The following is a 22,614-nucleotide window of genomic DNA, read 5'->3' as shown; positions in this document are numbered from 1 at the left end:
AGTTACCCAGGCAAACATTAAACCAGGCTGTGGTCATTCCATGAATGGCATGGGACGTGCAAATCCAAACCAGAGCAAGAAAAGCAGCAGCAGAGTCAAATCTTTGAAAACAAGAGGGAGATTAACATGTGGCCCAGATAAGGACTTTGGCCTTTTTGGTTGCATGGCTCTTGCCACACAGGGAGTTTTCCCACAGCCTTGACAGCAGCTGTAAAGGACATGGGACTTCATCAAACACCTGTCTGCTGGGAAATACCTCAGCCTCACTCTCTCCCTGATGCACTACAAGTTCATTAGGAGGATTGCTGCAAGAATAATTTGTCTTCTGGAGTCTACATTCCACCAAGCATGAACGAAACAGCAACATTTTCTCCTCAAAAGCTGACAATACAGCTGTCTGTCTGAAAGCAGGAGAGCGAGCTCTCACGCAGCAAAGACGCTCAAGAAGTGGTCAAATAAGATCAATGGAACAGCTAACTGTGCATCAGTTCTTGCACAGCTGGAACTCTTTGGTGGATGAAAACCTTGAGTAAAGTAAAAGCAAACTTGCTTTTATCAGGAGTAAAATATCACATATACAAATGGGCTCATGCTGTTGGGAAAAGAAGGCTATTTCTTTTCAGCTTTTCATAGCAGGATGATTATTTTTCTTAAAGAAAGAACTGACTGGACTTTGAAGAAGCAAAGAGATGAAAAAAGACTGAAAACCAAACAGAAATCAATTCTTTTTTTTTTTTTTTCTTTAAATCAGCTTTTCCATCCTGATGAAAACAAAACCAAAGGAAGCAATACTAAAGCCTAAACAACATGGTTCTCCAATGTTTAAATGTGGCCAGGAAACCAAACCCTCCATAATTTGTACAGTATGTCAGGCATGGGCCTCAGTAACTAAACATTAACTTATCTCCAAGCATATACTTAAAGCACATAGTTAAGTGATGCCAGCAACCCTGTTACAGCAAGGCAAGGGGCAGGTTCTTACTTCAAGTGTGAACAATGCTAAAAAATAACCTAGAGTAGACACTTTATTCCTCCAGGATCCCTCACAGGACTTGACAATTCGCCAAATAAAAAATTTTGATCTTAAGCAGCTCATAAGGAGTTATATGTTCTGTTCAACTTCTAAGTACACCTGACTGCAAAATACCAAAACCACATAAAATAATGTTTTGTTCCTCTGTTTCAAATCCCAAAGCTTAAGAACAAAATATGTCGGGTCATAAAAAGCAATCTACAAACAAATGGCTTATCTTAGAGGCACGAGGTCTGCACAGACTACACTTATTTCTCACCTAAGATCAGTCAGCATGTGAACTAAATTCAACTTTAATTACAGGTGGGTCAGATCACAAGTTCTTACCTTTGGATTGATTTGTGCAAGAACACCACCACAGTGCCTGAAAAACGGGGCAAGATGCTGTGTGCTTTGGGGAGAGGTAAAAGCTGGCTGGTGACCTGCCTGGGCCCATCACGGACTTGTGCCTGCAGGGTTTGCTCCTCACGCCTGCTAAGGTGAAGCTCACCCATCACAGAAACACAGATTTGTGTTTCTGTGCCTGTCAGCAGAGCTCTGTGCCTGTCAGCAGAGAAGCTGCATAGGGAAGTGTGGACATCCCTCCCGTGAGGGTGAACCAACAAACAGGAAAGCTGATGAGCTGGGTAATTGGGCATGCAAATGAAATTTGGGTGTCTGCCAGTTGTTTTTTCTGTGAGGACCAAAGGTTTAGAAGGTTTTTGTGCTTTGAAAGCCTGTAGCAAACGTGAACATGGAGTTTAGGGAAATCACCCTGGTTGTATGGCTGGATTGTTGACTATTTCTGATGGCCCCATCCCCATGCCCTGTGCCAGAGAACACGGTCGTCTTTCTGAAGCAGATGTGGATTATCACAAGAACGCGGGGCTGGCCAAACCCTGGGTCTGGGTGATAAGGAGCCCAGCACAGCAGTGTGGGATCAGACAGCCTTGGCCCCAAATGCAGGGAGACAAAACTTGCTGCACGTGGCACAAACAGGCCAATAACACACCATGGCAGGGGACAGGTGTGCTGCCTGTACCCCACGTGCTCCCCTGCTGCCGGCACCTCGCTCCACACACGCACAGACCCCAACTTCTTTGTGCCATAAAAGTGAAGTAGGTGGCACAGAGAGGCTCTACTCACCAAGCACCAGGCAGGAAAGCCTCTCTCTGCCTGCTGCCAGTTGTGCAGACAGCCCCAAAAAAAGCCGTATCAGAAATCCATCTGACAGCTGCCAAGGGGGACAGCTGTGTCCTGGGGCTGAAGCAGGAAACCTCCATGTAACTGCACTACACACAGGGTGAGAAATCACCCTTCTCAGATCCTCTTAAAAGAGGAACAAGAAAGTAGCAGCACCAAAGACAGGTGTTAAGTGTGTATTTCCTGCTTGAATACTGTGCTCACGACACCATCTCCCTATGCACAGCTGGATAAATGCACCTTTCTTCCCGTGAAAAGCTGCTCCTACCAGTCAAAAATGGACCATTACTACCCAGGAAGATCCCACTGTATTTCTGCTGTAATAGAAATCTTAGTTTAGCTGCAACATCCACTCTTGGGAATCCCAGACAACTAAGGGAACCTGGAGCTGGCAAAGGGAGAAAACTGTAACTCTCCTCCTTCTCCATTTTGATATTATGGTCAAATTGCTCTCTTCTTTACAGGCCTGTATCTTTCCACCAGCAGGATGAGGATTACACAGGAACTCCTCCATTGTATGTATAAGGGATTATTATTAACAACTGTTTCTAAATGATTCGTTTGCTAGAGCTCTGCAAACAACTTTGCTCTGGCAGCAAAAGCATGAAGGGAAATCCAGGCAAATGGAATGAAACCCTAAAATACTATGCATTCCTCTCACATTGCTTCTTTCAAAAAGTTTCCACTTCTGAGGCCAAAAACCTTGCTGTTGAAAAACATACTTTTTTGAGGAAGACTACAAAAAATATTCTGTGTTGGTTATCTCCAGTTTTCAGGGTTTTTTTTTCAATGGTACAAGTTCACTCACAGGAACTTTATTGCCATCTGTGGCAAAATGCCAGAGCCCAGTTCAAATTCCTCCAGTACCTCTGGGTTTTTTTCTGTCCCAAGATTTTCATTCAATATCACACAGCAATTTTCCTCATCTGCTTTTTGATATGTGGATGCACAATACATGCCCTGTACATACTCAAATTTGTGAGTGTGTGCATTTGTTTTTAACACAGAGAAACTTTAAAATGTGTTTACTTATAGCAGATATTTGACACTTTTTTGTCTTAATGGCCCAGTCTGTATTTCTGATGCTTGCAAAATAAATCATAACTAGGGGGAGTCAGTTGTAAAAGGCAACAAATGAAAGGAGCAGAAATGTTCAGAGGCTTACTAAAAAAAACCCTGCCTAAGAGTGCAGGCACATGAATGAAAACATTGAGTTCTTCCTACAGAACTCATTCCAGACTCAGAAAGTGACACAAATCAAACTTTAAGAACTAGACATCAGCTTCAAGCCCAGAAGTCAGCCTGTCTCCTGGCGTAACTGCAGTCATTGCCTGGACACTTTTTATTCTATTTATGAACTCAAAGGTGGCATCTTCCCCTCCTCCTCTAACAGTCACATTTTACTGTCTTTCCACATTGGGATTTCAGAGATGGCCTTCATGGCTGCTTTTTTGGGTGACTCACTGGGAAGACCAAGGCTGTAAGAACAAGTGCTACTGGAGCAACTGGTGCCCAGGAGAGGGTCACAGCCTGAGTGGCCCACTCTGGCCACCTGCTCTGCAGCCCAGCCTGCAAAACACAACTGATGCTTCTCCCCGTGCTCATGTCTGCCTTCCCTGTGGTTCTGAAGACACTTGGAGCAAAGACATGGAGCTGCATCCCTTTGGCAGCTCAGCTGGTAACATCTGGCAGAGAGACAGAAAGGGCACTGAGAAGCAATAAAATTTAAAGTTTTTGCAGACTTGCCTGGTAAACTGGGAAACCCTGACCTTACTGCTTGGGGCAGACATGTGGACCTCTGTGCACTCTTCCTATTAAAAAAAAAGGGATTACCTCCTTCCCTTCCCAGACTGTTACAACTAGGGTTGGATTAAAAACAGAATTTGTTTCCCCAAAGCCAATTTCACAGTTGCAAAACATGTTTTCATCCCAAAATTGGGCAAAGAAAGCCTGTGTCTCACATCCTTTTTTCCACTAAAAAAAAAAAAAAGGTAAAATACTCTGCTGAAATGTTCCTTTTTTGATGAGTGAGATCCTCCACTTAAGTCCTTTGTATAAAATGACAGCAAAACATTGACCTCACCCAAGAGAAATGTTACAATCACCCTGATGGAAATTTTGACAGGATCAATAGGTTCCTGTGAAACTGTTCAATTTTGTTGAATCAGCAAATACAAATCAGAGCTAGAACAAAACTCTGACCTTATTGAAACATTCAGTCGTGACAATTGCCCATCAAAAGTGTTAACAGATCAATAGATTCTTGCAAAACACTTGATCCTGCTGTTTCAACTGCTTTCCAACAAGCTGCAGGTGGGCTGTGTGAGCAGGTGGTTGGAGTCCCATCCTTGGGACTCCCTCTCCCTGGTTACATGCAGGGCACAAGCACAGCCAACACAACCACAGTGTCACCTTCTCAAGTGGGGGCTGAGCCCCAGAGCCCACTACGTCCCAGCCAGCCCCTTCCTCCAGCTGCCAACCACTTCACAATCAAGCTCACAAGCTCTCTTTAGTCCCTGTTGCTTTATCTTCTCCACCAAAAAAAGGAGTAAGGGAAAACTTCAGAAATTCTAAAATTTCCCTCCACTCCCCTCATCTTCTGCTGACAGACTTAAGGAATTCTAAGATCCTGCCTTGAGTTCAGGGAACACCCCAGTTTCTGGGTGCCTTTTTTAAAGCAATCAGCCTTGTGGAAGCAGCTGTGAACTCTTGCTGGAATCCCCTCCCATGATCACTGCCTTTAGGAAGCTCCAAGGAGCTGCCCACATGATACACCTGAGATGAGATGAGCTATCAGCATATCCCTGCTTTGGGGCACAAAAGCACTTTATGACAGCTCTGCTGTCCCCACCCCACGTCCTGGGGCAGAGGACAGTGTGTCTAAGCCCTGACTAGACGTGCTCAAGGCTTGCTTGCCTCTAGCACTTGCCAGAAGGGAAACCAGGAGGGTGCTCCAGCACCTCCAGCCAGAAAAATCAGACCTGGAGGTTATGGTCAATGGTCAAAAACAAAACAGAGACAGCCTTTGGGTTCACCAGTGAGTCATCATTCATCTGATACCAAAGCCCAAGATAAATCTTTTTTCCAGAGGTCGTTTCTCCATGCCTAGATGCACATTTGTGAAGCTTTAGACTTCGAAAAAGAAAACCAAGAACTAAGCTGGCCTCCAGACATCACGGCAACAATGAAAAGCAACATCTTGAATCATTATCTAAAAGACTTCCCAAAGGCAGAAGTGACTTGCAGAACCAAATAGTGACACACAGCTGTGCTTTCCTCTTTGCTGTTTCTTTGATGGGTCATGTTTTACATTGGTTTTCAGTGCTGATGGGGGACTCAGTTTACCCATTTGCAACTCATTTTTACCTCTCCTCTGAAACCCCGCAACAGGGAAGCCTTGAAGGACACAGTCAGTCTTGTGCCACAACTGAAAACAGTTTTCTTGCATTTAATAGAAAGTTTCATGGCTAAACGAGATAAAAGAAGAGGATGCTGCAAGACCCACCCACACAAAAAGCAATCATTTTGACCCTCCAGGCCCTATAGAATCAAGGCTTTGTTATCTCATTATGAATTTACTCTACTAAGTTTCATCACAGCAGGGACCAAGTTCAGTGCTCAAACCAAAACACTCACATTGTCAAGAACAGTTAGAAGAATAATATTACAAAGCAGAGAGAGAGAGATCTTATTTCCTGAAAATCACATACTCTCTCCCCATCCCTCAGTCTGTCAGGGATTTGTGCTAAGACTGAAAGTCTTAGTGATGGCTATGTCCAAACACAACTTTTCTGGACTGGATTTCACTGTCACTGCTGTAACAACTTGACAGCCCAACAGTGTGGCTGCAACAGCCCTTCCCTGGGGTTCCAAGGAAAAGATGTATTCACAGCCCCTATACGTGCACTGGGGGAAAGTTCCTGTCCCCTCGTCTCCTAGAAGGAAATTCCTCTGCAACCCACCATGCTTTACCCAAGTCTCATCATTATGAGCCCTACTCTGGAATTAAGGACTCAATCCCATCACCATCATAACCCCTTTGAAGATGAACTTTACACCTGCATTTACAGACCAAGAAACAGCTGTCTGCTCTGAACTTTAGATATTACCCACAGCCTGAAGCTCACGGGAACATCCCTGGCCTGTTCCTCAGCTCCATCCTACTCCATGCTGCCAGGTGACACAGGGATGTAACACCAGGTACAGCAGCCACACCAGGATGCACTGGGGCCACCACTACAGGCATCTTCCCAGCTCTCCCAGGTGTGCCTACTCCTTTTTTTTTTTTTGGCAATTTTCCTTCACCTCCCTCCCCTCCACTCAACAACATATCACCACCACAGCCAGACTACCTACTCTCGTTGTCCTGCTATTCCTTCTTAACACACTGTCAGGAACTGCTGGTCCTTAAGAAAGGTCCTTAATTGTTGGTTCTTAAGAGAGGGAGAGGTGAGCTGAGGACACTGAGTACATGTCTGCCAATGGAACAAACCAGACTTACTTTCTATCCAAAGGGAACATACTTGTATCAGGGGGAGAAAAGGACATTAACCTGAATTTGTAAATACAGCTCTGGGTTTGGGGTTGGTTTGAGTTTTTTTTTTAGAAAGTCTTTTTATCTTTGTTGCTACATCCACTTGTCCAGACAGAGCAAAAACGTATCTCAGCTGAAAAAAACTGGACTCATAAAAGCAAAGCAAACAATTAAAAAAAACAAAAAACAAAAAACAAAAACAAAATCACAAAAACCCACTCAGTTTTGTAATTATCAGGATATCCACTAAGCTCAACTTTCCAGCCACTTGGCTGTGACACACTCAGGTCACCTCCCTTATTCTTGTGTTTGCACCTGGGTGCAAAGCACAAGGAAATGCAGTTGGAAGCCCAACACTCAAAGCACAATCTGGATGCCTGCCTCGTTTGTCTGTGAGCTCCTATCTTACTTAAAAAGCCAGACAGATCTCAATAAGACATGGGCTTTGAGAAAAACAAAAAATGTGAAGGTTGCAACTTTGCAAGGAGGAGTAAAGATACACTAAAACACTCAATCTGATTAGAAGTGGAAGCCTTGTTTCCAGACAGATTTGGGGAATGCAAGTCTTGCCTTTGAAAGGTGCAGAGGCAGGAAGGGAAGCTCACCAACCTACAGAGCATCCTCACACTGGACGACGTTTAGGGTATGCCCTCCATGGAATTACAGGGCTGCCTTTCCATGCCCACATCTATGGCAGGGCACTCTAAGAGGCAGGTAGGCATCTGGGTGAGGAGACTGGCTAAAGTGTTGGAGAATTAAAGAAAAAGGTGTGTGTGAGGGATGAGAAGAGCTGCCCAGCCCTGCCCTGCCCGCAGGAGACAGGCAACAGCAGGCAGCAGGGCAGGGGAAGGTGCCAGGGAAAGCCTGCCCTGCAGCCGGCACCCAGGAGCCGCTTTCCCTCCGGGCAGAACCAAAAACGGGCCTAGGCACCCAGAACTCTGAGCAAGCCTCGACTCATCCTGGCAGCCAGCCAGGCAAAATTAAAAACAAAGCGGGTAGAAGCAGAGCATCAAGCCCTACACCTGACCGGTGTACTGCGGGTACTTGGGCAGAGAGCCGTGCTTCTGGAGAAGCCAGGATTAGCATGAGAAGGATGGTAAGATGAAAGCGATAAAGAAGGAGGTTGAAAAGGTGAAGAATGAGGGGAAGGTGCAGGAAGATGAGAAGATGCAGGAGGATAAGATGAAGGGGGTTGAGAAGGAAGAGGAGGGCTCCCCGGCTGCAGAGTGCAACACTGCCGGGTCTGTCATCATCCTCCAGCGGCGGGAGGGCGGGGGAAGGAGGGGAGCGGGGCGGCCTCACCTGATGAGGTCCAAGAAGGAGTCCACCGTCTCCTTGCTCTTGGGCAGCTCGCCCGCCAGCCCCAGCTGGGTGTTGAGCGCTGAGGCACCGGCGCCGGGGCGGATGATGAAGCCGAGGGCGACGGCGAGGCCGGAGGCGAGCAGCGTGGTGCCCAGGAAATAGGCGACCGCGATGCCACCCAGGCGGCCGAGCGAGCGGGTGTCCAGGCTGGCGGCGCCCGACACCAGGCTGCAGACCACGAGCGGCAGGATCACCATGCGCAGCATCCGCAGCAGCAGCTCCCCGGGGAAGGCCAGGTAGGAGACCTGAGCCGGGCCCAGCGCCGCGCCGCGCACGGCGGCCCCCAGCGCCACGCCGGCCACCACCCCCGACACCGTCAGCAGCACCAGCGCGTTGCGCCGCAGGAACGCGCGGCAGCCCCGCAGCCGGGCCCCGCCGCCCCGCCGCTCCTCCGCCGCCGGGCCCTCGGCATGGCCGTTCCGGCCGTGGCCCGCCTTGCCCTCACCCGCTGCCGCCGCCGCCGCCGCCGCCGCCTCCATGCTGCGCCGAACGGCGGCTCCTCGTGCGCCGCTACCGTACGGCGCTCCAGGCACGGACTGAGCGGCGGTCCCGCCCCCGCCCCGGCCCGGGAGGCACCGGCCCCGCCCGGGGGAGGGAGCGCCCAGCCCCGGGCCCGCCCCGTGCCCGCCCGCCCGGCCCGGGCTGGCTCCGCGCCATGGCCGCATCAGGGCCGCGCTGCCCCCCGCGCCCGGCCGGCGTGAGGCCCCTGCGGGTCCTGAAGGCCTCCTCAGTGTGCCCGTGGTGTCCCAGAGATCGCGCGTGTCTCCCCGCGGTTTGCACGCATCGCCGTCGGTGTCACAGAGCTAACAAGTTTCCCCACAGCGTCCACCTTCGTGTCCCTGTGGGTCACACTTGTCCCTCCATTGTCCTCCCTCAGTATCCCCGTTGTTCGTACACACCGCCGTAGTGTCCCCACAGTTCACACGTGTCCTCTCAATCACATCCCCTCAGTGTCCCAGGGCTCACAAGTGTCCCCTCTTTTCGCGTCCACGTCCTTGTAGCTCACACGTGTCCCCTCATCGTCCCCCCTCAGTATCATCATGGTTCATACACACCCCTGCAGTGTCCCCATAGTTCACACGTGTCCCCTCAGTGTCCCCACAGCTCACACGTGTCCCCCTCCATGTTCTCGTGGTTCAGTCACGTCCCCTCAGTGTGCCCCTGGCTCACCGAGTGTCCCCCTCGGTGTCCCCATGGTTTGCATACATCCCCATCAGTGCTCCCACAGCTCACCTGTCCATTCAGAGATCCCCCCTCAATGTCTTCACAACTCACACATTGTCCCCATCAGCGGGGCTCACATGTGGCCTCAGTGTCCCCCTCTCCTCTCCAGGAACTTCTCATGGAGGCAGGAGCCATCCTCGGCACCAGGACAGGTTGTGTCTGTGTCCCCTGTCTGCACGGTCGAAGCCATTCAGCAGGTCTGTGGGTTCATTTGGAGCAGGGCGATGTGGACACAGGGACTCTGAGCACCCTTCCTTGAGGAATCCCATGTCTCACCACACGAGGTGCTTGTCCGAGGAGCAGACGGTGTCTGTGATTATACATGGGGCTGATAAAGGGCACTTGGGGCTTTCAAACCCACAAGAGCCCCGTGGGTGCACTACTGTCATGTTTGCTCACAAGGGCACTTCCAGGAGCTCCAGCTGGTGTTTGGACTCTGTCAGGGGCTCCATTTCAGCTCATTCCCTTGACATCAGCAAAGCACAGCCTAGCAGAAAACGCGCTGTGAAAACAACCAGCCACACATCTGCTTTCCGAGTAGACTGCACTAATTAAAGAGACTGACAGGGTGTGATGCAACAATAATCCCGATTTAATAAGACTTTTCTGCTTTCTGATCTCATGGATAGACCTGAAGATCGCTATACCATGGCTGAAGCTCCTGGGAATTTTCTGTGTGTAAATAGGTAACAGCACCACTGACAAGCAGTTGTGTCCACCAGCTTCCACTTTGGAGCTTGATGAAAAGTCTTGATTAGCTCTTGCACTGAAATTAGACTCACGATACCAACACATTCTCATTGATTTCTGTTTTTTTTTCCCTGATAACATTCCCTTTGAGTAATACTTGGTTTGTGGAAGTCTGTAAATCAATGTTCCATCAAATCAGCAGATATAGGAAACAGAGACTAAACAGGAAAACAAGTGTCTGCAAACACTTTTAAAGACATACAATTCCACAATTCCTTTTGTTCCTCAAAAGGAACAAAAAAATTACATAGATCTTTAAAAATCAGGTTTGAATTTTTTTCTGCAAATAGGTTTGTGAATAATAAACAAGTTACTGTCCAATGTAATTGTTTCTTTCTCTCAGAAGAAGATCAGAAGCATTTCTAAAATGGTTTTAATATTTTCAGAGCATTCCTTGTGAAAATGTCATGCTTCATTTTTTCCATGCATTTTTCCCTGCTGTTCTCTCCTGATCTCAACTTTTTTTTCTTTCAATTTACCTATGAAAAAGGAAAGAGAAAAGCAGAAAAGAAATGACAACAGAAAATTATAAAATAAGTAGAAAAATAAATAGAAAAATCTATTCCTTGTTTCAGCTGAGAAGAGATTCTAAAACCAAACAACAAACATAAATGCTGTTCCCTTGTGCAAACTTGAAAGCAAGGGGAGATGTGAACAAGAAGAATGTATCAAATCAGAAAACTCATCGATAGCAGCACATGTATGAGACCAGTGCAAGAGCCAACACAGAACCTTTTCCACCATATGACAGTAGACTCCTCTCTTGGAGTATCCCCCCACGTCCCTGTGGCACTGACCTTGCTCAGAGCAGTGCTGTGAGAACAGCCAGGAGCACACACCTCCAGAACTGTAGATTGTCACACTACGACGCGAAATAACTCACACACGGATGCTAGATGCAAAAGGGGAAGGAAAAGAACCTAAAGACTGAGCTTTATTTCCTGACTCCACTCTATATAGAATAGTAAAAGTGGCAGTGGATTGGAGGGTGAAACTGCCACCTCTCCAACCACACTGGTCAAACCAACAGTCCATCAATTCTCTCCACCTGCAAAGAAGAATGTAAAACAATCATTGTTTATATGAACAGTGTGAGAAAATTCAGTAGAAATATGTAAACGTCAGAAAGCATAAGAAACTTTTAGAACTTTAAAACTTTCGAAAGAACAGGGCGACAGTAGATCCCAGTGAAAGTTCTTGAAGCCATGCTGAGGCTGTTTGGTGATAGCCAACCCTTCCAAAACAACACTTTGACATAGGGATGCTGCTGTTGAGCTCCCTCATCAATGACACCATGAGAATTCCCCCTAATTTCCCCTTCCTTTCCCCTCCTCTCTTGATTTTTTTGATTCAAATACTGATCCAAACAGGTATCCTTCCTCTCCTGACATACCTCCAGATGACAATGCTTTTGCCAACGAGAAGATGACATAGCACATGAACCTCCCACCATACAAATGGACATCATCCCAAAGATGTTCTAGGCAAAGCTAACTGTTTTTCCACCCTGTGAGAGTTCATGGATGGCTGCAGTGATTAACCCTGAAGCCCGCTGGCTTATTCAGTAGTAATCGTTGACTGATCCATTGTGTCATGTTTTCATTTCAGCGCTTGTAGATCTTGGGAGTTTTCCAGCGAGTCAGTCTGCATGTTTTCAGTGTCCACCCCGCTGGTGCTCCTAAACTAGGGATTTTGACTTTCCCTATTTGGAACTTGAAGATTTTTTTTTGGCTTAAGTGGCTTTCACCAGCATAGGGCTAGGGTTCTTCCTCCAGAAATCAGCAAAGGGATCATAAACAGGCAACAGCAACAACAACAAAACAACCAGAAAAAAAAAAAATCCAGTTACTTTTAAATAAAATTTTCTTTAATGCTTTTGCTTTCAGTGAAAAAACAGCCAATATAGTTTTCACCACTGCCCCCGAAGGGAGATGTCATTCTGTTTTCCAGTCAAATTCAACTCAATACCAGTTTTTGATGGTAGGTATTTGAAATTCCAGCCTCAGTAGAAGGAATGAAAAAATCTTAATGGCTGTAAGGAAACCAGGTCCTTCCCTTCTATGTTTCATCTGCACATCAGTATAGATGGACACTTATAATAACACACTGGAAATGTAGGATTTTAATGCCCCTAGGAAACAGAGGTCATTGTTTCTCACACTTGCGGAAGGTCAACACAAAGACTGGAAGAAATCAGATTTTCATTTCTTTGCTAGGGGAGGAGAGGAAGGCTTTCAAAGAGCTGTTTGCAGCTCCCTGAGTCTCATGCCTGATACATACAAGTCTCAGCAGCTGGCACAGGTTAGAGTAACCCTCAGGCCACATTTCCTACAAACCTGCATAGCAGCAGGAGTGCAGGGAACACTCATTGTGCCACCTCCACTTTCCCCATCTTCCTGCTGCTATTTCCCTCTTCCTAAGACTGGCAAGGTCATCTGCAGCTTTTTCCTTGGGTCTGGCTGCTGTGTGCTCTCTGTTCTTGGGAGACCCAATAGAAACATCAGCAGGATTCCAGATAAGTCATCCATCAGTCATCTCCTGCAACTGCTTTGATTTGAAGTGGTTTGATGCCTCAAAGGGATGGTGGGGAGGAGAGAACAAGATGAAAGGGAAGAGGGCAGGAAAGGGTTGCATTTTATAGCCATGTTTTTCACAAGAAGCCTGAATAAAGGTGCTCCCAAGCTTCCCAATGGAGATGTGCTGGGCAGCCTGCAGTGTCCTAAGGGGCTGTATTACAGTGTGGACTTTTTATGAGGAGGATTCATGAAGAGCACATGGGAGAGATTTTGTTTTCTACTGAGCAAAATAAAGTCCTCAGAAGAGCCACAGCACGTGAGCTGAGGCAGGAAGGCCTAGAGCACTTTCTTGGTGTGCAGACTTTTAGTTTGGCAAGAAGTCTTTGCTGGGCCTGGGATGGCAAGCAATTTGGACAGACTCCAGCCCCATTGCAAAATCCTCTCCATCTGCATCTGGGAGGAACATGAGATGTGTTCCTCTGCTCTTCCCAGTGGCCCTGGCCTGCTCACCTCATTGCAAGCTGGATGCAGGACCAGCCTAGTTACCTGGATTTAGCAGAATGAGCCAGATTTCAAGACATCTGAAACCACAGAAAGAAACCCCCTGTGATGACAGAACCAAAGACTATTGCTGGCCAGCAACTGAAATAACACAGTCCCAAACACAATCCTACCACAGTGTCACGTGTTGATTCAGCATTTCTCCAGGCTGGGTAAGTGCTCACACCTGATCAAAAATATTCTGAGTAGGAAAAAAAAAACTGTCATCTGTAAATGCATTTTCTAATAGCAGAGGCAGGCAAGGAATTTTGCAAATACCACTTGCTTGCCCAAACTCCAACAAAATCTAAACTCTGTAGACAGGAATGGTTGACCTAGGGTAAATATTTAACTTTATCCTTCAAAGGCACATGTAGTTTTACCAGAAAGAAGATGAAAAATATAGAATAATACCCACACACACATACCTTGTTTACTCTAAGGATCCTTTGATGGCCCTGGAAACAAAGTTATACTGAGGCAAGAGTAATTTTTAAACTGTGTGTGTTGTTCCCTTTTCCAAAATTATCATAATATAAAAATATGAAGAAAAACCAATCACCCCCCAAGAATAGTAGAATTTTTTCCTTCATAAGCTCTCCCTGAGGTTTTTTCTTTGAGTTTAAAACAAGGAAAAGCAGGGAAAAGTAGGGAAAAAAGGGCAAGAACAAGTACAGACAGTCAAGATCTTGGATATGTGACAACCTGTCCTAGCAGGGGACATTGCCTCTAGCTGGTGGGGGAAATTCAGGGTCAGGCTTTTCAAAACAAGCAGGGCTGATCTGAAAACAAGCAATGAAGCTTTGCTACCGAAGAAGCGAGGGAAGCAACCGGTGCATCTCGGCCATGGGAAGCATGCTTGAATGGAGAGCTTGAAAATGCTCCAAGTGCCTGCTGATTTCTCCCATGGTAGTGGGTTGATAAAGTGCCTTGCCACTGGCAGGAGGTGGATAAGTTGGACATCTGAGGGTTTGCCTGGCATTCAAGGATCCATACACAAGCAGAACGTGCATTGATTTACATCAGTTATATGGAATATGCTATAAAAAGCCACATTAGGGAAAAAAAAAAAAGTGTGAGCAATTTCTGAACGCTGATTGTGATTCAGTGGCTAGAAGCAACAAGGGGAATCTCTATCCTTACATATTTTATCCCTGATTACAGTATGACAATGAATACTGTATCCCTGATTATGGGTGACAGTAAACTGGGATGACAGCACACAGGAATGACAAAGCTTCTGCCAAGAAACACAGGGGACCAGGCAGCTGCCCTCTGCCCACTATAAGGCTGTCTTCCCATGCCCCCAGCTCACTGCAGCATGTGGCAGTGGCCACACCAAGGAGCTTTGGGAGCCAACGTGGGGACCAAACACATCTTTGAGAAGTAACTGGAAAAGAACATAAGGGTAAGCAAAGCAAGAATGTGGTATTTTAAGAGCATACTTTCCAAGTATCCAACAATCTGCGACTCAGATGTTTCCAGGTGGTCCTTGATTTAAAAGCCTTCCATTAATTTTCCACCTGGAAATTTGCCTGCTGTGGTTTTTAACCCTATCATCTCTTTTCCAGAGAAGTGTTTAATCCTCTGCAGAGCTCACTGCATGCTTCTGTCACCCTTTGCACCTCTCCTGGTGGAGACAGGTAGCTACCAGCACTGCATCCACTAAAAATCTCCATGTTTGCTGCAGTCTGTGAGATACAGATTTAAGAAGGTGTTACAACTTTTTGCTTCTGTCCTCCAAGGCTGCTGTTCAGCCACTAAGTGCAATTCCCTCCTCCATGAGGAAGGGAATTTGGCACTCTGGCTCAGGAGATGTTATTAGGCTCATGAGTCTAATAAGGCTGTAGGTCTCTGAGGCTGTCAGTCCTTGAATTTCTGCTCAGAGGTAAGCTCAGGCAGCTCCTCAGCGGAGGTTTCTCTTCAGCCAACCTGGCCATTTTTATGAAACTCACAGAAATACACTTCCTGGGAGATTTCCACCCTTCAGCAAAATATTCAGTGGAATTGCATGTTGGAATCAAGTGCTGTTAATGAGGGATGGGTGGATGGAGTCAAGCAGAGGCACATCTCCCAGTGCATGTGCCAATGTACCCACCTCAAACTTACCTTTATGTTTACTGCTGTCCCAGCTCTCCGTGTGACTCACAAAGTAATTCTCCTGATCTGGGAGAAAGGGCTGATGCACATTTTCTCTTTAACCCTGAAAAGAGCCATAAAAATATGTGGAAATACAGGGCAGTCGCATATATCTAAGGAAAACAGTAAATGCATACTCAAAAGAAAGGAGGAACACAGAAACACTGTGTGATGAGTCTGCAGGTTAGTATGAAAATAACCTCAAAGTCTTCGAAGTCACAGCAGGGTGTTGCATTGCTACTCTCTCCCTTTCCTCCCAACATGTTTGCATCATAGAAAATGAGCTTTTTGCTCCTAAAGTCCACAGTTTCAGACACATTTCTTAGCTAGACATAGGAAAGTACATAGGTTTTTTTTCTGGAGCTTGTAGTTCTCAGTGATCTCAAAGCCTTCGAGAATCTGAGCTTACTTTATTTATTGTACAATTGTCTAAGCTGCCTAGGCTACTGTAGGTATGTGAGATACCTGCTGGGAGTTCCAAAGGCCATTTTACTCACCTGAACTGAAGCAATTTTAGCTCCCTAATGAAGCAGCATCATTATCAAAACCAAATGAAACAAAACAAACAACATACCTGTGCAGAGTAGATTACACACCGCTGTGGCTCTGTAACAGTCCTGTTACTGCAGGTTTTGGAGTAATAGCCCAACTGGGAATTAAGATGAGAAAAACAAAGCAGAAGGAGTGTGAACTTTCCACCTGCCTGTGGTCAGAGCCAAGACCTCCTGCATCAGGGAGTGCAATTCACCTCTGGCACAGTGCAACCACAGAGCAGGGAGTCAGCCCCAGGGTGAAGCCCCTGATCCTGCACTGGGGCTGCTGATCTGTGGGACACATGTGCTTCTGGGGGGAGGGTGAAGAGGTCCTACTTAGCTTTGTTACCCCCAGCTTGCAAAGGAGCTTTGAGAAAAGTGAAGAGAGGCAAGGCCACCCTCCGCTCCTTGCTCACACACCACCTTTTTTCAGAGGTGACAGAGTGGCTCTATTGGCAGCAGAGGATATGCTGAGCAGAGCCACCACATCTTTCTGGTGGATAAGGAGAGGCAGCAGAGGCAGCTTCTGGAGCACACTGAAAGTTTTTTTTTCTGAGTGCCACAGGAAAAGAAACCATTATGAGAGTGCGCTAAAAGCCTATTCATTGCTAAGGAAAGGGTTGCTGAAGAATGTGGGATGCATGCCGAAAACTGCCAGCCAGAGCAACGGGGAGATTATTAAAGCCCTTTGCAAAGACCCCCGTCTCCTTCCTTTGGCAGTGGCAGTTCTGCACATGGAGTCGTTTCGGCCCTACCCATTGAAATCCTGTAAATAGCTGTCTGCATGGAGGCGGGAGCTGGGTGACAGCTGAGGGGCTTTTTCGTGTGGGAACTGTAGGTAGCAAACGTGGCTGTTCTCAGCTGTGCTCCTCAGCAGGGAGCAGTGCTGACCCTCTCCAGGCTGGCTGCTTGTGCAGGGGCTGTGCACACAGGATGCTGGGGCTAGGAAGCCTTTCTGTCTTCCAGTAGGAATATCTTGCCCTGAACCAGCAGCTACCTGTTCTGGCAAAGCTGAGAGCTGTCTCCTGCTTTCTCTGTCCCAGTTTCTGCCTTCCTTTCCTGCCTGCTCTTACATTTCTTTCTCTTACCCCACCTTAGCTTTTTATCTCCTCGGGGTTGTTTGGGATGAGTGCCTGTGAGACAAACCCTGGCCAAGGGGAACCCATCCAGGGAACAAAGCCCTGGAGCAATGACTCCTACAAGACAGGCTGTCCCCTTTGCTCTCTAAGGGGAAGCTGATCCTGTGAGATTGCTGTTCCCATAGCTATTTTGTTTTAGGACTTGGTGTACTCCCTCCCTGAACGTTCAGCCTGGTGGGAACGCCAGGTAGTAGGGGTGCTGTACAGACATATGATGTCTGGGTTCTGCAACAAGGGTTGCAGGATGAGCAGAGAAGTGGAGGTACAGGAAGGTAAAGAGACATGCCCAGGATTACCCAGTACACCCAGCTCTTTCATCTGCTTTGTCCCATGCTGTGCCTTCAGGATGAAATAGCACAGCTCCAGGCTGGGAGCATTGCTTTCCTGCCTCTAGGAATGGCATGGCAGGGAACCAGCAGGAAGGAGGAGGTGCGGCTCTACCCCCCCAGGGGTTGAGATGGTCTATTAACTACTCCTGGCTTCAAGGAGACTCCAGCATGACTGCTTCCATACCCAAGGGTTTAAAAGTCATGAGTCAGGTCCCTCCAAAAGCATGAGACTTTATGGTTTCAAAAGCATGAGGTTTGAAAAAAAAAAAAAAGTGCATGCTCTAAATTTGCCTTTGGTACTGGAACCCTTGGATCATATTTTTGAGTTTTTAGCCCAAAAATCAGTGTTTATTCTGCCTGTTGGTTGGGCAACACAGAGCATCTTCTTTGTCTGCTCACTCAGATGTATTCATGAGACTTTTCAGAACCTGAAGTCTTCGAGCCCTCTGACCCTCTGTCCACCTTCATTAAATTTGGTTGATGGGTTCAAGTTGTGAGGGAATCAGCAACTATGCCCACACATAGTACCCTTAACTAAACCTTGTGTCCTTAGAAAACTGGACAGAAATAGAGGTGTCCAAGGTTACTGCTACCTTTTTAACGTTACAACAAAATCTTCTTGGAGTGGAGGAAAGACATGGAAATACTTCACATGTTGGAAAAGCAGTTGGACCAGGAGTCTCCCTGGAAAGAAGAAAGCACATTTAATAACCAAACTCAGCTGAGGCAAAACCATAGAAAACAAACTGCCTGCACCAGGAATTTGGGGGAAGGGCCAACACTGGGAAAGGGGAAGAAAAGAGCACAGGTATTATTTAGTTCAAGTAAAAACAGAGCAGCACATCTGAAGAACTTAACAGGGAGGTGCGTGTTACAACTGGCCAGGATGAAAAGAATCAGAAAAGAAAGAAGGAGAGGCAAAGACAGCTTTAGGAGTAATGACAGGGAGATCAGATTTTCAGGCAGAGCTCAGACATGTCAGCTAAGTGGAGCCTTGTGAGTGCTGTGTGATGCTTAATCCAAAAGGCATCCCAAATTCCAGTAACAATATCCACCTCAAGCCAGCAGATGTGCTGCTTCACCTACAGCCTTGGGGCTCAGAAAAATACTGGTGTTTGGAGGTTTTGCCCTTCCTTCCCTGCATCCATCCCAAATCCTGACTTACCTTTGCAGGGGCCACAGCTCCTAACAAGGCAGGAAGGGAGATGTTCAACTGGGCTCAACTAATGAAGGGTCAGAGATCTGCCTGCCAAAGCCTCATGGCATTTTCACCCCAGTGCAACCTGGAGATGAATGGCTGAGATGGGAGTACAAGTCACTTTGATCTCTCTGGTTTACATCCCCAGAATTAAATGAAGGTGTTATAATTTCTCCTCCAGGAGACTGTGTGCACTGCCAGGAAGGGTTCAGATACCCCCAGTGCTGCAGCACCTTTATGCAAGTGTGGCTGGGTAGTACTTGGTCCCTTAATGATCTGGTACTGAGCAGGAAGACAGGGGAGCAGCAAGGGTTCTCCAGGATATGCACAAGGATGAATTATATGAGGGTAATACTCGAGGATATAATACTCAAGGATGACTCCTGTGAGCCCTGTGATGGGAGACTGGCCACCCCATGCTGCCAACTGGAAATGGAGAAAGTGTTCAGGAAAAATTTTGAGATCCAGCCTGATCTGAAAAGGGGAAGCTAATGGGGACAGGAGGTCATTGTGGTGGGTCTTGCAAGGTAGGTAGGAGGTAGGAAATTCCTCCATGGTAAATCACCACTTCCTCCGACTTCTGCTCAATCCAAAGTGCAGCATGAGCGGCCGGGCAGTGCCGTGTCCCACCCTTGGCAGCACGGTCGCCTGTCTTGTTGATTCAGTTCATTCCCAGTGGGACAGGATGGGGCAGGATTTGGCCCTTTGTCTCTGGATGTCTGTCCAATCTGTGGGCTTGCAAGCAATGAACCGTAAAAAAAGAAGAGTTGACAATTAAATGCTCAGAATCTACTAGGACTTTGTCCAGAGTGGGCTAAGCAAACAAGTACAGATGGAGCAACCTATGATCTGCACAGTTGCATGAGCTTTACAGTTAAGGGTGTACTCTATGCTGCTTAATTGCTTTAATCATACCAATTTATGAGCCAGGTTTCTTGCTTAATTAGTGAAATGAAGAATGAAAAGTGAATACATGGAATTAAGTCTTGACTTGTTAATTTGGCTTATAACCTTCATTACTGAGCTGGGAGAGCTGTGTTCACTTAGTGTCTGGATGTTTAATGTGGTTTTTCACATGGTGCAGAAAACGGTGAAGAATCAGCAAAGAAAGGGACTGAGCTGATCAGTAGCCCTCAACCTCAGGGCCTCTCAGTGAAGGCTGACTCAGTGACCATATGAAGTCCTTGGAAGGGCCATTTTGGGTGAAGGGGGATGCAAACTTTTGAGATGCTGCTGCTGTGCATGGCAAAGCATTTGCCCGCACATCTGGAGCAAAGTTCCCACTTCATCCCCAAATGGTTCCCCCAAAATTCAGCATCTTTCACGGCAGAGCATCACCAGCCAGCTCCAGCAGGTTCTGGATGCATTTTTCTTCATGGGACATTGACCACTGTTGTTCCCACTCATGTGGAACAAGGCAACGCCATCTCTCGTGCCTCCAGGGGCTGAAGAGGACCTCAGGGAAAATGGCACAGAATTTTCCCTGCAGTAGCATTTTCAAACAGGAAACTGTTGTCAAAGAATGAATTCTAGTGATAAGGTGGGATTGGTTTTTTCCCCACTCTAAAACCAATCTTTTTCTAGCTGCAGAGGGTTGTTCCCACCGTACTGTCAAATAGGAAAATTAATTTTTAAAAATCTGATGCAAATGCCTCTGTTTTCTTTTGTCCTCCCCTCTTTTTTGCTTTCTGCTGCTATTAATTTTTGGACTTATTCTATTATTGGATAATTGCATTGGCTAATTGCATTTAAACAGTTTTAGCAAGATTGGGTAATTAAATTCAGAGTAATTGGACTGAAAATGCACAGAATCTGGTAGAAGTATTTCACAAGAGGCTGAACTAGGTAAACAAGAAGGGATATGTTAGTTTGTGTGAGGGTACACACACATATTTAGGGTACACGGGTCCAACTCCCAGGCAGGAAATGCCATATTCGTGACTCTGGGCCCTTCCCCAGGACATGGAATCGATGGAAAACAATTTTGACTAGCAAGGGAGGGAATTAGATTTTCATTAACACCAGATAAACCAATTCCAGAAGTGAAAACCCCACAAATATCTTACAAGCTTCTCTTGTCACTGTATCCGAAGCCTCACTGGAAAATACAGCTATTATTTCTAAATGCATCCAGTGAAATACAAATTTCCAATAATTCGAATTTCCAATAATTAAACAGTTGCAGCCAGGTGTGTAGCTGTACTCTCGGCTCTCTTGTAGCCAGCAGGAAGAAAACAGCAATTTTCTTTTAATCGTGTGCATATTCTGAAATAATTTCCTGGGAGCTTTTCACCCACCATGTGTGAAGCAGGTATCCAGCAGGAAGGGACACGGGACACATGAAGTTTTACCCAGCTTTTTGTTGCTGGCTCCTTCCCTGCTCCTCCCTGTGGCTGCTTACTTCATGCAGAGTTTCCTCCTGCAGCTCTCAGGCATGTGGGAAGGCTGGTGGGAAGTGCAGCAGATTTTGGTGAAGGTTTCCTGGGCAAACCCAGCAGCCCTGGTGATGGAGCCCAGTGCACTTCTCCTGGCCGTGCTGCTTCTCAGGCCCCCACAGCACACAAGAGGGAGGAGTCATTTCCCCTTCCCAGCACTGTGCTTTGGTCCTGGTGAGGAAGTGAAATCCTCTCATTTTCTGCTCAGAGGGAAGGAGCAGGCAGGAATTGCTTGTCTAAAGCCCACCACCACCATCTCTAATGTAGCTAAAGCAATTTGCAGAGCCTGGAATGAAACTTGTACAGTCTGCCTATTTACCCATCCTTCCTCTATCTCTCTCTCTCATCTGAAAGCAAGACACAAGTTTGTGAGTCAGAAGCAGACTAATTTCAGAAAAGCCACTTCTGAGAGCCTCTGGCTCCTGGATGAGACGCCGGCCCCGCTGGAGCAAACCTCCTGCCAGTCCCACCGAGGCATCTGACCGAGATAAAACAAGGCAAAACACTTCTTATTAAATAACCCTGGCAGAAATCATTTCATAAAGGGCATCTTATTGATAGCAAGGACTTCAGGCCAGGGCTGTGACTCTGCCACACCAACCACAAATGTCCACACTTGGAGTGATGGTGAGCAAAGCCAGGAGAACAAGTCTGAGCCAAGTGCTTCAGCCTTGGGCTTTTCCAGGCATTGCAGCCTGTGTGGGCACTGGACAGGCACAGGTCTGGGCAAAGCTTGACATTTCCCAGCTGCAGAGGCAGAATTTAATTTTGCCAGCCAAGGCACGAGGAACTGAGGCACTTGTTGTATGGGAAGGGGATGGTGGGGACAGATCTTGGGCGATGGGCTTCTGCTCCCACTGGAGTAAGAAAGATGGGAGACTGGTGGGAGGAATCTCAGGGGAAACTCTAGACAGAAAATGACAGGACACCTCCAGCTCTGACAGCAATGACAGGGCCATACTTGCCTGACTTGCCGTAAAACCTCACAGATTTCACTACCAGTGCAGATTTTGGCTTTTCCACCAGCATATACAAAACCCATAAGCATATGGACAGCAACCACAGCAGCAGGTGTTGTCACTCAGTGCTCCCCTGCTATTGCACTGCCCACCCAAGCAGAGAAGATGCTGTGAAGGAGAGGGTGAAGGTCTGGCCCATGTGGTTCATACCCCTGAGCCCAAGGTCCTCTTCAAGAGGGAGCAGGGGGGCTGACACTGTGTTGAGATCTTTGCCAGTTTGGATCCTGTGGTGTACAAAGTCAGTGTGCCTCGGGGAAACGGGTGTTTTCTCACACCCAGGCATCTCCCCTGGGACAGGAGCCTCTTGTTTTTCCCTCCAGTCCCACTGAGATGAACCTTGCTGGAGCTGCACTATGTGGGGATCTATAGACACTGTAGAATCTGAAGTGCTGGCATGAGGCCCACAGAGTCATTTGCTTTAAAATAAAGAAGAGCAGGGTATGACTGTGAAAGGAGACACACACTGTGTGCACAAAGGGTTTGGGGTTGGTCATGGGCCAGCATCATAGCAGCTGTCATTCCCTGAGGTGGACATAAGAGACAGCAGTCACCTGCTGTAGCCTGCAAAAGTGGAGAGTGCTTTGCAGTTGCCAAAGAGGTATCTTCTGGAAGTGGAAAAAGCAGGACTCTCTCAGCACATTCGTGTCCTTTTGGTGGTGTAGCTCTTCTGGGGTCTGCAGT

The 22,614-nt window shown here is 47.1% G+C and overlaps 1 protein-coding gene across 1 annotated transcript in view; it reads right to left on the bottom strand.

The window, feature by feature from the left end:
* The window catches only part of SLC1A4 (solute carrier family 1 member 4), a 77,459-nt gene that overhangs the window by 25,459 nt on the left and 29,386 nt on the right, over nt 1-22,614 (bottom strand). Inside the window, exon 5 of the mRNA XM_053972318.1 lies at nt 8,052-8,914. Coding sequence (XP_053828293.1) covers nt 8,052-8,914 — 863 coding nt within the window. The remainder of the gene's footprint in view (nt 1-8,051; nt 8,915-22,614) is intronic.

Source organism: Vidua macroura, chromosome 3, assembly GCF_024509145.1.
Source record: "Vidua macroura isolate BioBank_ID:100142 chromosome 3, ASM2450914v1, whole genome shotgun sequence".
NCBI lineage: Eukaryota > Metazoa > Chordata > Aves > Passeriformes > Viduidae > Vidua > Vidua macroura.
This window is presented reverse-complemented; position numbering and strand designations above follow the sequence as displayed.